Source organism: Bubalus kerabau, chromosome 3, assembly GCF_029407905.1.
Source record: "Bubalus kerabau isolate K-KA32 ecotype Philippines breed swamp buffalo chromosome 3, PCC_UOA_SB_1v2, whole genome shotgun sequence".
NCBI lineage: Eukaryota > Metazoa > Chordata > Mammalia > Artiodactyla > Bovidae > Bubalus > Bubalus kerabau.
The window spans coordinates 80,563,791-80,584,222 of NC_073626.1; the positions used below are offsets into that span (position 1 = coordinate 80,563,791).

The 20,432-nt window shown below is 39.5% G+C and overlaps 1 protein-coding gene across 1 annotated transcript in view; it reads left to right on the plus strand.

Moving 5' to 3' along the window:
- Positions 1 to 20,432, plus strand: part of LRP2 (LDL receptor related protein 2) — a 178,683-nt gene that overhangs the window by 94,738 nt on the left and 63,513 nt on the right. Inside the window, exons 26-35 of the mRNA XM_055572305.1 lie at positions 878 to 1,126; positions 2,210 to 2,418; positions 3,289 to 3,473; positions 4,571 to 4,799; positions 5,431 to 5,605; positions 7,158 to 7,280; positions 11,905 to 12,071; positions 12,796 to 12,939; positions 16,369 to 16,478; positions 18,787 to 18,964. Coding sequence (XP_055428280.1) covers positions 878 to 1,126; positions 2,210 to 2,418; positions 3,289 to 3,473; positions 4,571 to 4,799; positions 5,431 to 5,605; positions 7,158 to 7,280; positions 11,905 to 12,071; positions 12,796 to 12,939; positions 16,369 to 16,478; positions 18,787 to 18,964 — 1,769 coding nt within the window. The remainder of the gene's footprint in view (positions 1 to 877; positions 1,127 to 2,209; positions 2,419 to 3,288; positions 3,474 to 4,570; positions 4,800 to 5,430; positions 5,606 to 7,157; positions 7,281 to 11,904; positions 12,072 to 12,795; positions 12,940 to 16,368; positions 16,479 to 18,786; positions 18,965 to 20,432) is intronic.

A 20,432-nucleotide genomic window follows, 5' to 3' on the forward strand; every position in this document is an offset into this window, starting at 1 on the left:
AACTTGCCACAAAACGAATAAAGTCCAGGGATTTGTGTTTGCTGTGATTAAAATCCTGTGATTGGCATATCATCCTAATTACTGTCCTTTCTTTCCTTGCTCTTTATTTGATGCTCACTCTCAGATGAACCCTAGCCAGGTATGACTGCAAAGTATTTTAGATTCTTATGATTTTATTTGCATTGCATTTGTGCTGAAAATGTCCTAATCATTTAGACTTACTTCCCCTTCTGGTACCTGTTTCATACCATGACTCTTATAAATAAGAGTATACATGGAAATAGAGGGTATTTGCATCTACAGGCAGATAACTATCTTGGGTACCTCAAGCATAATCATTTTAGCCCTGAAAGTAAGGATGATCGTGTGTTAGTTTATCTATGCCCTCTAGTCTTTCAGTTCTCTTTCCCCTTTGTAAACCTTTTAGCTCTGTTCTTTAGGGTCAAAGTCTTATCTTCCATATCTGTGTAGGTAGAAGAATGAAAGAAAACAAATGGGAAGTAATTTAGGTCTCTTTGCAAGCTTTACCAATGACAGTTATGTTTCTTTATGTTTAGTTTATATTTCTTCCACGTTTCTCTCATCGCACTAAATGGAGTTATATTAGAAGGTTGTAGTGAAGAAAGTGGTCCAAGTCCAGTGGATGTGAAAGATGGTAAATCCTTAGGCAAGTCAGAGCACTGGACAGCCTATGGACCTCATCCATGTGGATTCTGCTCATAGCTCAGACTTGGGTATTGTGTTGAGGGTGACGTGAGACTGTATAAGTTTTTATTTATTACATGTATATTAATATGCCATGTAATATAACAGAGTGAACTAAAGAAGCAAAGATTCCTGACTTTTCCCCTTTGTGATTTCTTTTTCTTTATTCTAGACCAGAATAGCTGCTCAGATTCCAATGGTGGTTGTACTCACCAGTGTATTCAAGGGCCTTATGGGGCCCAATGCCAGTGTCCATTGGGATACCTGCTTGGCAATGACTCTAAGACCTGCGAAGACATAGATGAATGTCGTACTCCAGGCTTTTGTAGCCAGTACTGTTACAACATGAGGGGTTCTTTCCGGTGCTGGTGTGATTCAGAATACATGCTAGACGCTGATGGGAGGACTTGTAAAGCTACAGGTAATGAAAGTGAACTAACTCCAGCTAGTTTAACAGGCATACTCCAGACACCATCTTTGTATAATGCCTAATGAATTAAATTCAACCAGTATTAATTCTGGGCTTCCCAGAGGGCACAGTGGTAAAGAATCTGCCTGCCAATGCAGGTAGATATAAGAAACGCAGGTTCAATACCTGACTCAGGAAGATCCCCTGGAATTGGAAATGGCAACCCACTCCAGTATTCTTGCCTGGCAAATTCCATGGGCAGAGGAGCCTGGCGGGCTACAGTCTATGGGGTGGCAAAGAGTTGGACACGACTGAACACAGCACACACATAGTATTAATAAAGTTTCTCTGACATCAAAGTGTTTGTACTACGTGTTAGGGTATTGATGTGGCTGCTTTAAATGTGACCAAATAAATAATACTAAAACCAAAGAGGCAGTTTCTTCTTTTCAGGTAGGAGTCTGGAGGGTAGAGGGTTTGGGGGTAAAAGCTGGTGTGCCTTCCATCCAGGGATCCAGTGATTTTGCTCCAGAGTTTGCCAGCTCCCAGGAAGTATGAAAGGGGTGAGCAGCTTCCTTTTAAGGATGATCCCTGGAATTTGACACATCATTTGTGTTTGCATTTTATTGATGGAAACTTAGTCATATAGTCTCTCCAAACTGAAATGGAAATGGAGAAACGCCTCTAGCTCTTAGGCCCTGTGCTGTGCTAAAACTTGGCATAATTTATTACTAAAAAGGAAGAAGAGAGAGGACATGGGAATGATTAGAAATCTCTGCCACAGCTGAATGCGGAGTACAAAATAAGCAAGTACAAAAGTAACTATAGTAACAGGAAGAATGCAAGAAGAGTTCACTCCAGGTTGATAGATAAACACTGAAGTATAATTCAAGGATGAAAGAAATTTTGAAAGCTTACTTTCAGTACTTGTGAAAATCAGCTATTAAGGTAACATCATTCTTATAGGAGTTTTTGTTTGTTTTTCCCCATTACTCTAGTTTGGAATGGCATCTTCTTTCTGTTATCAAAGGTATTACATCAAATATTGTTGTTTCTTCCATAATCGTTGACAGTTCGTATTTTCTTCTTGGACAGAATCTGAAACTCTGTTACTGGTGGCGAGTCAGAGCCAGCTTGTTGCTGGCAATATGACCCAGAAGGGGTACTTTGTCTACCCAGTTATCCAACATGGTTCTCACATTGTGGCTGTTGATTTTGATTCAGTCAGTGGTCGTATCTTTTGGGCTGATGGAACTCAGGGTAAAATCTGGAGTGCGTTTCAAAATGGAACAGATAAAAAACTAGTAAGTACATAAGGACATGTCTACTGGCCTTTGATCTGACTAGTTCCCCAGTCTCAGGTCTATTTGCTGTTAATCACCAGTGAGAGAAGGTCCTACCTTATCTTAAGTGGTTCTCATGTCTCCCTCTGGGCCATCCATACTTAAAAGCCCTGGATGTTCCTAACTCCTATCTGATGGGATCTGAAGGGAGAGACTTGAATCTGAATACTAGGTTATATGATACAGAGACCTCATTGCATCTTGGAAGTCCCTTCTGCATTTTTTTTTTCCTAGTGGATAAAAAGACACAGGGGAGGTTGCTTTTCTTTCTTTTGTCTTTTAAAATATTTTTATAATTTATTATTTCTTTTCTATCTGGTTTATTATATAGGATAGTGAATATAGTTCCCTGTGCTATACAATAGGACCTTGTAGTTGAAGTTGCTTTTCTTAGCTTTAATTCAGTTATGTTTCTTGATCAGTATCCCAGAGTTTCAATTTCTTCATCCTTGGTGGTTATGTTTCCTCTTCTCCTTAGAACTTTATTTTGTAATTGTTGGCTCTCAATCAATAAAGGCATTACTTTTGCCATGAGAGCACTGTAAAGTTTCATAGGGTGGCCAACTTAGCAAATGGATACAGTTTTTGTTTAATTGAAAAAATTCTGAAATCAAAACTCCACACTAATCCAACAATAGAGTATTCAATTCTACACAATCTTGTAGATTTTCCCTAGAAAACCCTACTGTTTCTACATGGGAAGACCACATTTTCTAGTCCTCACGTGAGAGCATAGGACAAGTTAGATGATACCTTAGTCTCAATTTTCATTTTATTTCTATGTTTGGATTATTTCTTGAGAGTTCACTTATTCTTCACTTTCGTCTTTAGATACTTGACAGTGGTGTCAGCATGACTGGAAGTATTGCAGTAGATTGGATAGGACGCAATCTTTACTGGACAGACATTTCCCTGCGAACAATTGAAGTCGCGAAACTGGATGGGAGCCACAAGACTGTGCTGATTAGTGAAAACATAACAAATCTAGGGGGACTAGCAGTAGATCCCAGAGCTACGTAAGACATTTTTTTTTTTCTTAAATATCATGTTGCCTTAACATTGTATGAGAAGAAATAACAGTAATGTGATGTGGCTAATACTCATTTCGCAGTATTTTAAGTGATCCCTTGTTTAGACATCTCTATATAAATGTTAGCCATACAGCTAGTTGTTGCTGTCTTCCTTTATCCAAATAATCTTCTTCATAAAGTACACAAGAGCAATTGATTGTTCACTTAAAGATCATGTTACTTTTTAGCTTGCAAGTATATGATGAAGTCTCTAACAAATGCATGCAGTAAAACACTTCATATGTATACCGCAAAAAGCCAGATTTTCTTGCTTCAGTTTCATATTATTTACTACAACTTCCTTTTAGATCATGTAAGGAGATTTTTGCCTCCTGGCCCTAAAGGAAAGAAGAAATTCTCTCATGCTTAGAAATCTTTGAGGGCTTCTTTCCTTGAATTTCCGTAGATTTTTAATTTTATTTTATTTAACTTTACAATATTGTATTGGTTTTGCCATATATCAAAATGAATCTGCCACAGGTATACATGTGTTCCCCATCCTGAACCCTCCTCCCTCCTCCCTCCCCATACCATCCCTCTGGGTCATCCCAGTGCACCAGCCCCAAGCATCCAGTATCGTGCATTAGATTGTCTTCTGCAGGAAGATGAGTTAGGCAAATTATGTTCAATGCAGTGTAGACATGCTAGATATTATAAAGTATTACACACCAGTGAACTTTATGATGAATCTGATGATGAATAACAACTTTCTTAAAAATGACAGGGTAGGTAAACAAGGACAGATGGACTTTTCTAGATCAACTGTATGTGGATTGTACAGAAACACACATCAGCATTGAGACATTTCAGTGTGTAACACTGTACTGCTTGTTTTATGAACGTTACAAAAACACCCAGATGGCTTGTGATTGCATTATGATTGCAGTTTTACTTTGTGACATAGTAAGCTCTTGCATATATTCTGAACTGGAGATGTGTTATTTTAAGCAGAGCATAAACATGATATTCTGTTATTTAAAATGACAGCTATTTTCCATGTAGAAATATGTCCTGTCCAACTGGTAACTCGTTTCTTTCCACAGTGACCGTGTGATGTTCTGGTCTGACTGGGGCAGTCACCCTCGCATTGAGCGAGCTAGCATGGATGGCAGTCAGCGCACCGTCATTGTGCAGGAGAAGATCTACTGGCCCAATGGATTAGCTCTTGACTACCCCAACAGGCTGCTCTATTTCATGGATGGCTATCTTGATTACCTAGACTTCTGTCACTACGATGGAAGCAATCGGAGGCAGGTGATAGCCAGTGATTTGGTAAGTTGGTAGCAAAGAAAGGAAATTAAAGTAAGATCATGGTTTAGTAGGAAGCATATGGAGTAAAAGAAAAGTAAGAAATTCACTTCTGTGTCGTAGACATCCAGAAAATATCAACAGGAAGGAGGGCCGGTTCATCTTTTTTCACAGAAAATCATTATTCCTGTTCATGATCCAGGAATGATTAATAGCTTGCGTGATTTAGTTGATCTCTTGTTTAGCTGATGCCAATCTGTTGTTTCCACATAAATAATGATTTAATTATATGTAAATTCCTCAATGAAATCATAGTTTGTTGCATATCTTGTATTTTTATTCAGGAAGTTCTGGTGAAATTTATTTTCACAAGTTAAATGGGAAAATGAAGAAAAAGTATATTTTACTAAAGAGCTTTTGAAGCCTTCAGAGTAAAGATGAAGGCTAAATGACACAGGTCCATGAAAGTATTTTTGATTTGTCAGTGGGATGTAGGTCAAGAAGTATATTTTTTTCTACCTCTTGAGAAAGGATTTTGCTATGTCTTTGTTAAGTTAAATGCTAAAGGAAACCATCTTCTTGGGTAGGTATCCCTTCCTACTTTGTTTGTCTTAGTTTTTATTTCTAGGTCTCATTGTTCTCTTCTGCTTCACAGATTCTGCGCCATCCTTACTCCATAAGTCTTTTTGAAGATACTGTGTACTGGAGCGATCGCGCTACTCATGAGGTTATGAAAGCCAATAAGTGGCATGGGGGGAACCAGTCAGTGGTGATGACTCTTCACCAGCCTCTTGGCATTGTTGTGGTTCATCCTGCAAAACAACCAGTTTGTACGTGATAGACATATCTTTCCTGGGTATAGCTTGGGAAACATTGATTCTGGGAATGTAAAATGTATAATTTTGCAGACCCATTTGTTTGGACAGTGTATTTCCATGATTTCTATTTATCATGGAAAACACAAATCTTTTATGTCTTTACATACTCAAAGTCTCCCTGTTTTTTTTCTCTCACTTACTCTTGCCACACTGGGCTTCCCTGGACTTCCTTTCGGTACAGAAGCGTATCAGGCTTCTTCCGATCTCTGAACGTCTGCCCTGGGATGCTCCTTGCCCAGATCTCTGTCTGAGGTGCTCCTTCTGTTACTCTCAGATGGTCCTTTGTGACTTCATTCTCTCAGATGGTTCTTGACCATCCTATCGAAAACGGCTCTCTCTTTCATAATTCTTTTGTTCTTTGTTCTCACATTCTAAAGTCACACGGTTTATGAGTTTAGTTCTGTTTCCCTTTGTTATAATAACGGCCTCATATTTACAGTATTCCCAGTCTCCTGCATTGGCAGTTGGGTTCTTTACCACTAGCACCACCTTGAAAGCCTGTTTGGCTTTACTAGCTTTTGAGTGAACGAATGGATTACTGCATCTAACAAAGTGTATGTAATGAGAATATATAAGATCTAGAGAATATCCTATCAGCACAGGATACACACCAAGTCTCTTTACTTCAAGGAGTAGAAACACAACACAAAGATGTCACCAATAAAAAAAAGAAAGATTATTACTTAACCAGAACTTTCACAACAGTAGGTAAGGTCACATAGAGAACACAACTTGGTTTCATTTAATGTAAAAAGATCTTTTTGGGGTCAGCCAAGGAGACACATCTTATGTAGCATCAAATTTCTACTTCTAAGCTCTGGGTTACTCAGGAGCTGTTTGTTCATAATCCATTTATAGAGTGGATTGGTCTGTGACCTTGGGTAAGTCATTCTTCCCTCTTATGCCTCTTATGAACCTTATGTTGAAAGATGATGTTGGGGAAGGGTGAAGTAGTTAAGGGCAAAAACCGAAGTAGCCAAGGTAACTTATATATTTGTGTGTCCAAATATCAGAGACTTCTGGGGTTACAATTTTTTAATAGAGATGTAACTGACAAATGACATTGCATTTGTTTTAGGTGTGCAACATAATGATTGGATATTTATATATATTGTGAAACGATCAATGTGAGATTAGTGAACATCCATCACCACATGTTTTCTGTGATTAGAACTTTTAGGATCAACTCTTTAGTCTTCATGCTGTGCATTACATCCACAAGACTTCTTTATGTTGTCACTGGAAGTTTCCACCTTTTGACCACCTTCACACTTTTTGCTTCCTTGCATTCCCTGCTTCTGGCAAGCACCAACCTGTTTTTTATTTTTTGATTTAGATTTCATATGAAAGTGATATCATTATACCCTTCAGGTCTGTCTATGTTGTTGCAAATGGAGTATTTTTTCTTTTTTTGGTGGCTGATTAATATTTGATTATATGCATTCTGTTCACTTTAATGTGGGCAGTTTTCCATTCACCCTGTTTTCTTCTCTTTGTATTACAGCCTCAAATCCGTGCAGCTATACCCGATGCAGCCATCTGTGCCTGCTTTCCTCAAAGAGTCTTTACTCCTGTGCTTGTCCTTCCGGGTGGAGTCTTGCTCGTGACTCTGTGACTTGCGTGAGAGGTAAAGTATGTCCTTTAAGTGCGCTCTGAAGGTGGAACTTGCCATGGAACTCTAAAGCACTTGGTGATGGCGCGTGTGTGTGATGTTTCCTCTGATCAGCAGGTATCTGTGGGGTGTGTGCCATATGGGGTGAGTTAATTGAGCACCATAAACAAAAACTGATTTACAATCAACCGTATACAGAAACTCCATTACAAATGAGTTGTAATTGAAATATAGTTTCTATATATGGAGCCAATATTATGTGTACCTGTGGTTCAGCATTTTTTAACCTCACATTTTTTCTTACCTGGTTATAGGCAGGCAAGCTGTGATAATGGGAAGTTCCAAATTCTGCATTTAGAAATAAAAATTGTGGATATTTGTGGATAGTTTCATTTTTAGGTTACTTATCTCATTTTTAAAAATATTTATTTTTATTTATTTGTTTGGCTATGCTGGGTCTGGTTGTGGCACATGGGATTTTTTAGTTGTGAACTCTGCAGCATGTGAACTCATAGTTGCATGGCATGTGGGATCTAGTTTCCTGACCTGGGATCAGACCTGGACTCCTGCATTGAGCGTGTGGAGTCTTAACCTTGGACCACAAGGAAAGTGCCTCTTTAATTTCATTTTTTATTCTCATAACCAGTAGTAAATAGTGTTACAGTATGGGTGTTCTGACTCCAGTTTCAATACCTTTATTATTTATTATTTTATGGTGCTCTAAAAATGAAACTTTTCTTTGTATGAAATACTTTGAGTGATTATTTCAGCAATTTATTCTTCATCTCATCCTAGATATCTTACTGGGTTGATTGAAGAGTATGTGAGTATTATACTAAGTACTTTAGGGATCAAGAAAGGAAGGATAAGATAGAGTCAATCCACAAAGGGGATTTCTAAGAAATCATTTGCCTTTGCTTAAAAATCTAAAGAGGTAGTATAAGCAAGTTTCTTTCATTACTCAGTGAAAAGGAGTAAACATATTTTCATCCTGATAAAAATGGCTGTGGACAAGTTAAAAGTAAATTTTTAATGGTGAAAAATTCCTAAATTAAGAGAAAAGTAGTGTTAATTCTAGAGGAAAATTTAGTTTTCAAAAGGAAAATATATTCCTGAATCCAGGAAATTTATGGCATTTGCAGGTTATACAGATGTAAGGTTACTGAACATTGAATTCCATCAGCATGTAATATTTTGCAGTGATACTCTTGTGATGAAAGATTTTAATTATTGGTAATGCTTACAAAGGGATTGGCATTTGCAGTGTTTCTTCAGAGATTTATTATGAACCTAATCCTTGTTGACATTGTTTAATTTAGTGTGTCCTCAGAGTCTTTCAGCAGAAGATTAAACGGGGCTATAGACATTCTTTGTACAAAACATTCTTTCACCACGCAAAGATTGTTGAACTGTGCGTTGGGGATTGGTGTCATCTACGTTTCTATCTGATAGTGATTGATAAGTGTCAACCCTAAAAAAATACCTTTTCTTATTTCACAAATAATTCCACTAGTGGTTTCCCATGGACTGATTTTTACTGAGGTGGAACTTTTTCAACATTTTCCAACAGGCTTCTGAGCATCGGTTGGGTTACTGAGTGCTAATATATGTGAACTAAAAAAAAAAATTGCTTTTTTTCAACAAGAAGCTTAGAAGACAACATTCATAGATGCAAACAGTTTATTTAAATATTTGATCACCTTTAAAATTTTGTTTGTACAGTGTCTAGAGTATCTTTGGAAGTTCTTGTATAAGATTAAGTGAAAAAGCACAGATTGTTTAATATTGGCTATGTATTCACAAAAGCATGCAGTAAAAAAATCTGGAGGACAGGATACACAAATGTCAATAGTGCTTACTGTTGGGAAGGGAGATTATGGAGTATTTCTATTTTTTCTTAATTTTATGTTATAAAATTTTAATGGGAGAGCTTTCTCTGTATGAAATAGTTTTTTTATTGTTTATCAAATATATTCTTCAAGTGCTAAAAAGCCCCCCGAACTCAAACCATCTTCCCAGCACCCCCTAATATTAAGAGCTGCACATCCAAAATAGGGTTGTATAAGGTCTGATTTTGGGAGGAGCTATGCTTGGGAGTCATAAATGCCACCTCTTAATGACAACATAAATTTTTCATTCGCGACTGTTGTCTTTTCACTTCTTTGCTCTGCTAACACTAATCTTAATTCTTAATAAGATAATGACATGAAAAATAAAAATGAAGAAATTTTCATTTCTCCTGATCTCCTTTCCAGCCAACCCTAGATGCTCCTGTGCCTACTCTTTCATGGCCATGGTCCATATTCTTTGTCTGGCCCCCCAGATTCTCAGTTCCTTGAGGATAAACCTGATCCCTTCGTATATGCCCATGGCACACAGTGTCACTCAGTGAATGTTGAATGGATGACAAACCTTTCAATATCATTTTTTATTTTCCATTCATGTATTTTCCATATGTTTATGCCTTTACTGATGTGTAGAGTTATAAAATTAGTCCTTTTTTCTTTGCCATAGAGCACTTTTCATGTACCTTCCTATGCCACCTGCTGTCTTGGTGGTCACTTCTGCCAGTGCAGCGTTAAATGATACCCACCTCTAATCTATGGCCTGCAAATGTTCATTAGTTGTAAACCCTCTCAAACACAGTGAACAGACGGAGGTCCTGAGACCTATCCCTAGGGAGGAGAATTGGCTGAAGGAGTAGCGCTGGAGGAAGAGCTTATTAGAGGAGGAGTCCGGGAGGCCCATGTTTGATGGATAAGAGATGAAGATTTTTCAGCCTTAAACAGTGCTTTAGTTAACAATTCTTCCAATTAAGCAGAAGAAAAATTACCCTAAAAAGAGCAGAATCAGATTTTGAGTAAGTAAAAATTCCCCTGTGAAATTGAGAAATATTTCTTATTTCTCTGAACCAATGAGCATTTATAATATATAATTAATTAATCATTAAATATGATCTCAGAATAATTTCAGGGTACAATTGAAACTCATAATTTTTAATTTCTGTATTTAAATCAAATGAATTCAGGAGTGATTTGATATTCAATAAATAGTACCCAGCATGTACTTTTTGCAGAATAGTGATTAAGAACATAGGTTTTAGAGTCCAAGTGACCTTGGTTATTTTGCAACAACAACAAAAGGCTTTAAGGAGAGAAATTCAATGAACAAGCATTTGTTTGCTGCATATTGTGTAGCATGTATTCTCAATAAATGAGGATGGCTATTTTGATTTATTGCAGTTGTTCAGAAAAGAGGAAAAGCAGCTGAGCGAGGCAAGGTTTGGGAGTTAATCTCATTGCATTGTTTCCTGCAAGAGTTGCATAGCTGTGGGAGGCTCCTTGGCCTCAGTTGTTTTTGAAAACAGCATTGCTGGTTGCTGTGAAAGACCAAATGCTATACATTGGAGTACTTTTCAAGAATAGTTGCAAATTTCAAATCCGTACTAGGTAATCAATTGAGTCAATTCATTTCTCAGTAATGGAAATGCCAGGAGCAAGGAAAAGCTAATCGGATGTAAAAGAAAGTAAAGAAAAAATTGTCAAAATACTCCTGCTGAAGATGCAAAGCTTCCGGAATAATCAAAATAATGCACACACCATTTTTAGCCCATGAAGATTATGCAATAATTAATCATTTTATACTTTATGCAAGAATTAATCATTTTATACTTTGTCTTAATAGGTGATATATCTTACAAGTCTTAATAACACAAACTCACATTTCAAAGTTTTCCTTTTCTCGCAGAGGAATGATAATAAAACCCTACTCATGAACTTTATTAGTTTTTTCATAATGGGCCTATAGTCTGGAGAAGATGATCTCTGAGAAAGGACCTCATTATCTATTAAAGAGCCTACATAAAGTGATAGTTTAAGTAAGATATTATGAAGATGTTTAAATTGCAATGAATAGATACTTTTGAGAACTTCAGAAGACACTCTACATGTTTACTTATCTGTCCATCCATTTATTCATGTATGGGGTCATTCAGTTAGCAAATATTTATTAGACAACTATTCCAGGCTCTGGGGACATAATAGTGAGTAAATTGGATGGGGTCACTGCCCTTTGGGAGTTAGAATCTAATGCAGAAGATAGACATTAGTCAAACAACAATTGGTGCAATTATAAATTAGATTTACTTAGTAATTAGACCCTTTCATAAACACTAGGCAACACTTTGTGGTGTTATTTTCTAAAAATACTTAAAACTAATGAACTGTCATTCACCAAGAAGAGACTACAAATTTTCTTTTGCCCCAAAATGTGAAAATCCAACTCTCCCTTGCCTGAGTCATTCTGCATCTAGAAATGGGAGAACTTCTTGTCTGTGACTATCCAAACATGGATAGTTTAGCAGTGTGAGTAAGGAATTAATGAAGTGTAAGGTAAATGCTGATCTACCTTGGGTGATTCCAGAAGTCTCGTATGTGAAATTGGTGGTCTGGTGACCCAACAACCCACTGAAACCCAATGGAAAACCCTGAATTTTCTGGTGAAATATCTATCATGCATTATAATTATTGCCATGTTCCTTCAGTGGCATTTTATCCTATCAGATGGTAATAATCCTTTGCCCTCTGTTAGTCTAAATATCTGGGATATAATTTTGAGTGATATTCTGTTATTTTCACAGATGATCAAGCATTCCTAATAGTTGTAAGAAACAGTATAATTTTTGGAATTTCCCTTAATCCTGACGTGAAGACCTTTGATGGGATGGTGCCCATATCAGGGATACGCAATGGTTATGATGTTGCAGTTGATTATTCAGAGCAATTCATCTATTGGCTTGAAAATCCAGTAAGTTCCGAATAACATTCCAAGTATGTAGCTTGTTCTTGAAGAGCCTACCTTCACGGAGGCCTTCTTACATTTTTGCTTGCGGGGGGTCAGGGTGGGAATGACCCAGACAGAAATTAGTTTAACGCTAAGCCTTTTTTAATTCAGTGAGGGACGTCAATGGGAAGTTGGCCTGGAGCAAAGACCCAATAATGAACACGTTTAAGCCCTTGGGTGCATTTATTCATTCATCAAGTATTAAGTGACTACTACTTTCCCTGCGGTGAACTGGCTGCTTCCAACTGCAGAGTACATGCCAAGAGGAAGCAGTAACCAAGTTTGCTCTTGAGCTTTAATCTAGCGGAAGATACAAGACTAACATAAGAATGATCTTCACTTAAGACCAAAGGCAATAATTCCCTAAGGGAATTTCAGGAAAACATCTGATGTGGCTGCTGTGGCCTTCACTCAGAATCTTTGTCTTTAGGAGAAAAGAGAACATTCCTCCAACTTCCTTCCCACTGGGACTCTTTCTTTACCTATTAGGGAAGAAACCTGTGAGAATGGGGAAGGGGCAGGGAGAACATGAATGATTCAGTGCTGCTGGCGTTGGTGTTTTACACAGTGAGCCCACCCAGTGGCGCTGGCACTTCGCATTTCTCCCACGCATGAAGTATCTTAAAGCAACTGCAGTGAAGAAGCTGTGACCTTGAAACAGCTCACCGCTTCTTGTGTTTCTCACCAGGGTGAAATTCACAGAGTGAAGACAGACGGAACCAACAGGACAGTGTTTGCTCCTCTGTCAAGTTTGGGGGCTTCTGCGAGCCTGGCCTTAGACTGGCTATCAAGAAACCTTTATTTTACCGATCACGTGACTCGATCAATTAAGGTACTAATTCCGTAAAACTATTGATACAAACACTGGTTTCTGATTCATGTAAAATTTCAGGAAATGCTGTCATATGGAGGAAGGAAAAAGGGATATTAGTATTAGTGCTCTGAAGACAAGGGGAAACCTAAAAATTTAAACTTTCTACTGTGCTATTTTGTCTCCACCTGAGTATCAATGGCAGCCTGTTAATAATTTAATAAATAACAATTTATTAAAATATATACAAAGATAAATAAAAATTATGTAATGAATTCAGTGTAAAGGGAAGCTTATAGTAGGCAAGGCCCATTTCCATCATCTTTCCCCATCAAGTACCCAATGCTATTTCAGTTTTAAACCAAATTTTTAGATTGCCATTGTTCTAAGATGGAAATCTATGACTCTAACAGTGAAACAGAAAGTAGAAACTTGATTCTGATTCCTTTGATGCTTTCCTTTGTGAGATAAGTGTTCTTTTCACTCTTAATTCCCAGAAGAAACTCTATAGGGGCACAGGTATGAAATCACATGAAGTAACTCAGAGGTAACTTGACTAGTGTTGGTTTACTCCAGTCTGGGATAAGGTTAAGACATGTGAGGGATTATTAATTCAGAGTGAGAATGAGAATTCCTAATGCAAAGGGGCAGTCTTGGGAATGTGGCCGTAGGGTGATAGTCCACTGCTCTGGATGAAGCATCAGTTAGTACGTCAGTTCTCTTTGGGACAATCACAAAGATTGATGCTAACGATGAGGAAGGTGCACAGTAGCCTTCCTCAGGAGCCTCCACAGTAGCCATCCAAACCCTACAACATTGCTGAGGGCCGACAAGTGCAGTTCATGGTCCCGGGGACAGGGATATTCACAGTATGTACTCAGTATCCTAATCTCAAGCCAAGTAGAATCAGCAGCTCCTAACATGAAGGGAAACTTGGAGGCTCATCTGGTTCATGCTCTTCATTTGGTAAGAATGTGAAGCCCACAGAAGTCAGCTTCACTACCCTGATTCCAGGAGGTGGGGTGGGAAGGGGTGGGTGGTCTAACTTTGCCTTGTTATAAACCCCAAGTGCAGCAGTCCATCCTGCTTCAACCCCCTTGGACAGTGACAGAAGGTATTTTGCACAACTTCAACTAAAAATATCACCGGCCCAAGACAAGGCAATATTTACTGCCCAAGACCTTTAGTACCAAACTCACATCCTCTAGAGGCCACTCAGTACAAAACTGTCTTCTTTCCAAATGGCAATTAATCTGCTCCTGTTTTGTAAAGGGGGTCTTCTCTTGTGGACTGATAGTCTTTCAAGAGCAGGGCGCTTGTCTCCTTCATCGGGGTTAGATAGCACCAGTTGAAGAACTGAGTATGTGCGTGTGTGTGTGTGTGCATGTGCGTGTATGTGTATTGGTGAGGCTACTTTAACCATGGAAATTTAAATTGTGTCCCAAATGCAGCAAGGTCCAGAGGAAAGAAAGCTTGCTTTGGAGTCCTGGCTTCGAGTCTGGCTTGTTTGCTCATTTGCGCATTCATTCAGCAAACACTAGTAAATGCTTTCCATGGATCAGTGCCATGGCTGTGTGTATGTTCAGTTGCTTAGTCATGTCTGACTGAAGATCCTGTACACTCCCAGGACTGTAGCCTGCCAGGTCTTCTGTCCATGGAATGTTCTAGTCAAGCATACAGGAGGGGGTTGCCATTTCCTTCTCCAGAGTATCTTCCTGACCCAGGGATTGAACCCTGATCTCCTGCATTGCTGGCAGATTCTTGACTAAGCTACCAGAGTAGGAGTAACTCATGTTGAATTCCAGCTTTTCCACTAGGGGTAGCTGTGTGCTCACTCACTGAAAGCAATTTTGTAATTGAAACGTGAAACATACAGAAAGGCTGTCTGCCAGAGAGCTCCAGCTATTCCAAAAAAACAAGGAGACTTTCTTTTGAACCGAAGACATCCTTAGGAAAAGGAGAGAAATTGTAGCAGAAAGAGGCAAATTGAAAAACTTATTTTAATCCAAATAGGAGAAAAAGCTGCTACACAGGAGAGAGAAAAATAGACAGTGAGGGAGAGAAGGATGTGTGTGTTTGTGTGTGTGTGTGTGAAAGAGTGCTGTTGCTGCTGCTGCTGCTAAGTCGCTTCAGTCGTGTCCGACTCTGTGCGACCCCGTGTGACCCCATAGACTGCAGCCCACTAGGCTCCTCTGTCCCTGGGATTCTCCAGGCAAGAACACTGGAGTGGGTTGCCATTTCCTTCTCCAGTGCATGAAAGTGAAAAGTGAAACTGAAGTCGCTCAGTCGTGCCCAACTCTTAGCGACCCCATGGACTGCAGCCTACCAGGCTCCTCCATCCATGGGATTTTCCAGGCAAGAGTACTGGAGTGGGGTGCCACTGCCTTCTCATGTGAAAGAGTGAGGGAGGGAGAAAGATGTATATAGATAGAAAGGCAAAGATAGAAACAAGCATAAATAATCAGTTTGTATTGAAATACAATTTTATAGAAAAGGCTTTGTGCAAATCAAGAGGCGTTTTCTTATTTCTTACGAGTGTTTCTCACCTCAGACTGTCTCAAGTGCATACTAAAATGGCCTTGTTTCTATAAGAAACTGCTTCTGGTCCAGTATGCGTATCTCTCAGTGGTGTTTCACAGTGGTATAACACTGTAGTTATAACAATTCAAGCAAGATTGCTTAAAAACATAACAATAGGAAGCCCACAAATCCTCTCTAAGCCTCTTCTTTATTACCTTATGTGGGCATAATAGTGGCATCCATCTCATGAAGTCACTGTGAGGATTAAATCCGATAGTGCTTAATATAATGCCTGCTATATAGTGGGTTCCCATGAACAGGTCAATAAAACACACTGACTGTAGTCGTGCTGGGTGCTGGGCAAAGCACTTTGCATGAATTGTCCCATGTTGCTGGGACCTCTATGCAGAAGGGACCATTATCTTCACACTTGACTAACACAGTTCAGAGAGTGAACTTACTTGCTTCAGGTCCTGTAGTCAGTCATGTAGGATCTGGCAGGGCCGGCATTGGCACTCAGGCCGTTAACGTGGCACAGAACTCACTCAAGTGAATTAGATGGTTTGCTCAACTGTGTTTGCAGTGATGGACCACTGGGTGCTCTGGTCCAGTCATCGGGGCACAGGAGACCTGTGGGGTTCCCTTTGGATGGTTCTCATCTTTTTCTGAAGGCATTTTGTAGTTTCACTCAGGCAGTGATCCATGTAAATAGCTTCTCCTGGATTTTTAGATAAATTGCAAATAGAAATTTGAGAGGTGATATCATTTTCTTACTCCCATTTTCTATTGAGCTGATTTTTCTCATAGCTCTGAGATGCAATTAGGGATTATCTACCATGCAAACTCTCTCACTCACCCCAATCATAGTTTGAATTTGTTGTGTGTTTCAGTTTTCCTTCACCTTAGCTTTCTTATTTTCCTCTTATACAGGTTGTGGCACTTCGAGGAGATGTCAGTTACAGGAAAACCCTGATTACCAATGATGGGACGAGTCTTGGAGTTGGTTTGCCAGTTGGCATAACTATCGACCCTATTAATGGGTGAGTGTTCGTTCAGAAATAGCATATGTCTTCTATACAGCAGCACTTTGGTTAGTATTATGATCTGATAAAATAGAAGATTTCAAACATAGGACCTCTTCTGATTTCATATGCCAGCATTTGAAAAATATAGATCTCAGGGCTTCTCTGGTAGCTCAGTGGTAAAGAATCCGTCTGCTGGTGTGGGAGATGTGGGTTTGATCCCTGATCTGGGAGGATCCCACATGCCACAGAGCAGCTACACCTGTGTGCCACAACAATAGAGGCTGTGCTCTGGAGCCAGGGAGCCGAAACTACAGAAGCCTGCATGCCCCAGAGCCTGTACTCTGCAACAAGAGAAGCCACTGCAATGAGAAGCCTGTATACCACAACTCGAGAGTGGCCCCTGCTCGCCCCAACTACAGTAAAGCTCGCATACAGCAAAGCCCCAGTATGGCCAAAAAAAAAAAAGAAAGAAATTATATTAAAAAGAAGGAGAAGGAAACGGCAATCCACTCCAGCAATCTTGCCTGGGGGATCCCATGGACAGAGGAACCTGGCTGGCTACAGGTCATGGGGTTGCAAGAGTCGGATACGACTTGGTGACTAAACCACCACCACCATATAAAAAAGAAAATATAGATCTCGGTATGAAAGAAATAACTGTTAAGTTATATGTGATATGTATTTTTCAAATTAATAACCCTGAATTTCAAACAGGCAAGAATTTCAGGCATTTTAAAATAGAGTGAACAATTATATATTTTGACTTTGAATGAATGTGGAAAGCTTTAAATAGACCTTGAAGGGTGAGAAGACCACCAGTAGATGGAGGATGGCTTGCAGCTGAGAAGTGGTACTTGAGGCCAAAGAGCAGTGGAGGCCCAGAAGCATGGTGGTACTTAGCATGGTTGTGTAGAGAGGGCTGGAACCAGAGACTTCAAGTAAAAAACAGTTGACTAGATGGGAGAGATACAGCAGCTAAAGCCACTTGGGGATGAATCAGGGAGGGGCTTTAATGTCATGCAAAGGAGTTGTACTGTGTTTTTTTTTTTTTTGAGAAATAAGGAGCCAGCAGGAAATTTGGAGGAAAGGAATGATAGAACCTAATCTGTATTTTAGAAAGATTAATCAGGATTGGAGTGGCAACAAATCTATCATTCTATCTAGAAAGATTAATCACGATTGGAGTGGCAAGAGTCAGGGGAAAAAGAAAATGTTTAGCTAGTGATGAGAGTTCTTAGCTAAGGTCAAGTAGCTTAAATTTTTAGTGAACTCAGAATTCGTAAGAGTTTTGTGACTTTGTCCAGAAAACTTTTGGCAACCTGGAATGGGAGAGGAGAGAGAATAATGACAGGAACTTATGGTGAGCAGTTAGCAAGTTAAGGAGATCATGAGAATAAATAAGAGTACTGTTAAAACAGTTAAAATGGTATGAGGTCCAGGCATAGAGGGCCTGAAGGTTTGAGAGCTCAGACAAATTTTAAGGGCAGAGGATAGGTTCAATGGAAGAAGTAAAATAGGAGAAAGGAAGAGATGGAAGAGTTTGGTTGAATTTCAGAGTTTGAGAACTTAGAGGTGCAGAAGTTTAGAATTGAAGAGTAGGTTTATGGGAAGGGTATATTGGATTGATGGTGAAAGAAAGATGCCAATAAAGATGATTGGAATTAAGGCTTTGCGGAATTGTAGAAGAGTTTGAGAAGGCTGTCTGGTGAAGCAGGAGGTGAGTTTGAAAGGAATGAAAACTTTGACTCATGTCTAGAAGTTATGTACTCAATGGAAATGGAAAGCAACCTTCACATATTTGAATGAAATTGGTAATTCTGTGTGCTGATTAGGATTCATGTGTATACACTCCATTTTCCATCATGAAAATTGGAAAATTAAGTAGCTTATCTTGTGGTAATTGATTCGGAAAAGAAATAAAGAAGGCTAAGAGGTGATCAGGGAGGTACTTGAATACTTTTGCATTAGCTTTTTCTTTTCTGGTGTGCTTAGCAGTATGTGAGTCTGGAACTGACTGTTGATACAGGCTTTTTAGTCCATGAACTTCCTGTGTGACCAAGCTAAAGGGATTGTCCACCAGTGGAAAATGGTATCCTGTGTCAGATTTCATTTTAAGTGGCCTCTGTCCCAGTAATAACTGGGAAGTATACAGACATTAGAGAACACTAGTTATGGACTCCTCCACGCTGTATGTAACAGGATATTGACATTTCAGACTTCCTCCATTGAATGGTGCGTATCCTGAGGACAAGAAAGATTTGTTTTTCATTGAAATACATAGTGAAAATGTTTCACTCAATACCTTTATTTTTCATGGTTGTAGGAAACTGTACTGGTCAGACCGAGGAACCAACAGTGGCCTTCCCCCCAAGATTGCCAGCGCTAACATGGATGGCAAATCTCCAAGAACTCTCTTTACTGGGAGCCTTGAAAATGTGGCATTTATCACCCTTGATATTGAGGAGCAAAAACTCTACTGGGCAGTCAGCAGCACGGGAGTGGTATGTGCCCCATTTTAGTCTGTTGGTCTTCGTTGCAGAACTTGGGTAGTTGACATCCATTGTTCTGAGTTGTCTGGCAGTGGTTCTCAAACAATCTCAGCCACTTTTGGGGCTTCCCAGGTGGCACTAGTTGTAAAGAACCCACCTACCAATGCAGGAGACATGGAAGAGATGTGGGTTTGATCTCTGGGTTGGGAAGATCTGGAGGCGGGCATGGCGACCCACTCCAGTATTCTTGCCAGGAGAACCCCATGGACAGAGGAGCCTGGTGGGCTACAGTCCATAACATCATGACTGAAGCGACTTGGCATGCACGCACATGCACCAGGGCTTTATTGTCCTTTCTCTCAATAACTTCTTTCCTTGAAGTCCAGTTCTTTACAGAATGTTATTTTTTCCCTTATTCTTTCTTTTTCTTCAAGATAAATTCCATTTCTCATTCCACATTTGTCCTCCAAGAGCCTTTTCTTTCAAACAGAAAGCTTCTGAGCTCAATAGGCATCTGTTCACAGATGCTTATTATTTTCTGGTAGTTGTAATGTGTGAGGACTCCCTTTCTTGGTCATCTTAAACTTCAAGATGAAGTTCATTATAATCTGCAATAAAAAATAGGAAGTATACAATTTCATACATTCACAGAAATAACAGTTGATCTTTACTACTGTGCTTATGCAGCCAATCTGGAACTAGGCACAAAGAAGGTACTCAGTAATAATTATTGATCAGCTACAGTATTGTTTTGGTTGTTGAATGTGTGCTAGTTGCTTCCTTGCTTTAGAGAACAGGAGTGATTTCAGATCTGTTTATGACATAGACGCTCTCAAAAAGTGGTCCAGTAGATTTGATTTTCAGTTCATGATAGCTTGACGAGGACTCATCTCACTCTTAATATGTGATTATAATGAAGAAATGCAGTGATGTGTGTGAAAGCCCTTTACAGAAGTACTTGCCACATGCTGTAATTTCTGCATACAAGTTAGGATATCCCAGACCAGACTGCCCAGCAGCTCCCACTTCCTGTTTCCACATCTGCTCTGCTCTCCGCAATCTGTGAGCCTGTTGGTGGTGTGACTTCCATCCTTTCTCCTAGGCTATAACCCTCATATTCCTCCTTCACTCTAATAAGCATGTCTTATTTAGTCATCACAAAAATCCCAGCAGTTTGTCCCTGAGCGTCTTCTTTCAGGTCCAGCCTTTTCTGCCACCTGCACCATTCCGAACCACTTCTCTCTAGCTATCTCGCTAATGAAACTGCTTTCATGATGGAGGCATGTGGTCTTCATAAAACTGCAAGGAACCCTGAGCCCTGGCCCAGATAAGTAGCTCCAAATTCCTGAGCCAAGTGTGGTCAGCTCATCTGGTCCCAGTTACTCCCTCAGCAGCTCTCCTCAGAGATTATCTCCCTTGTGCTGCACCCTTCTGGAATTTCTGTTGGTTTCCAGGACATAGCCTGCTCTTGTAACTGCTG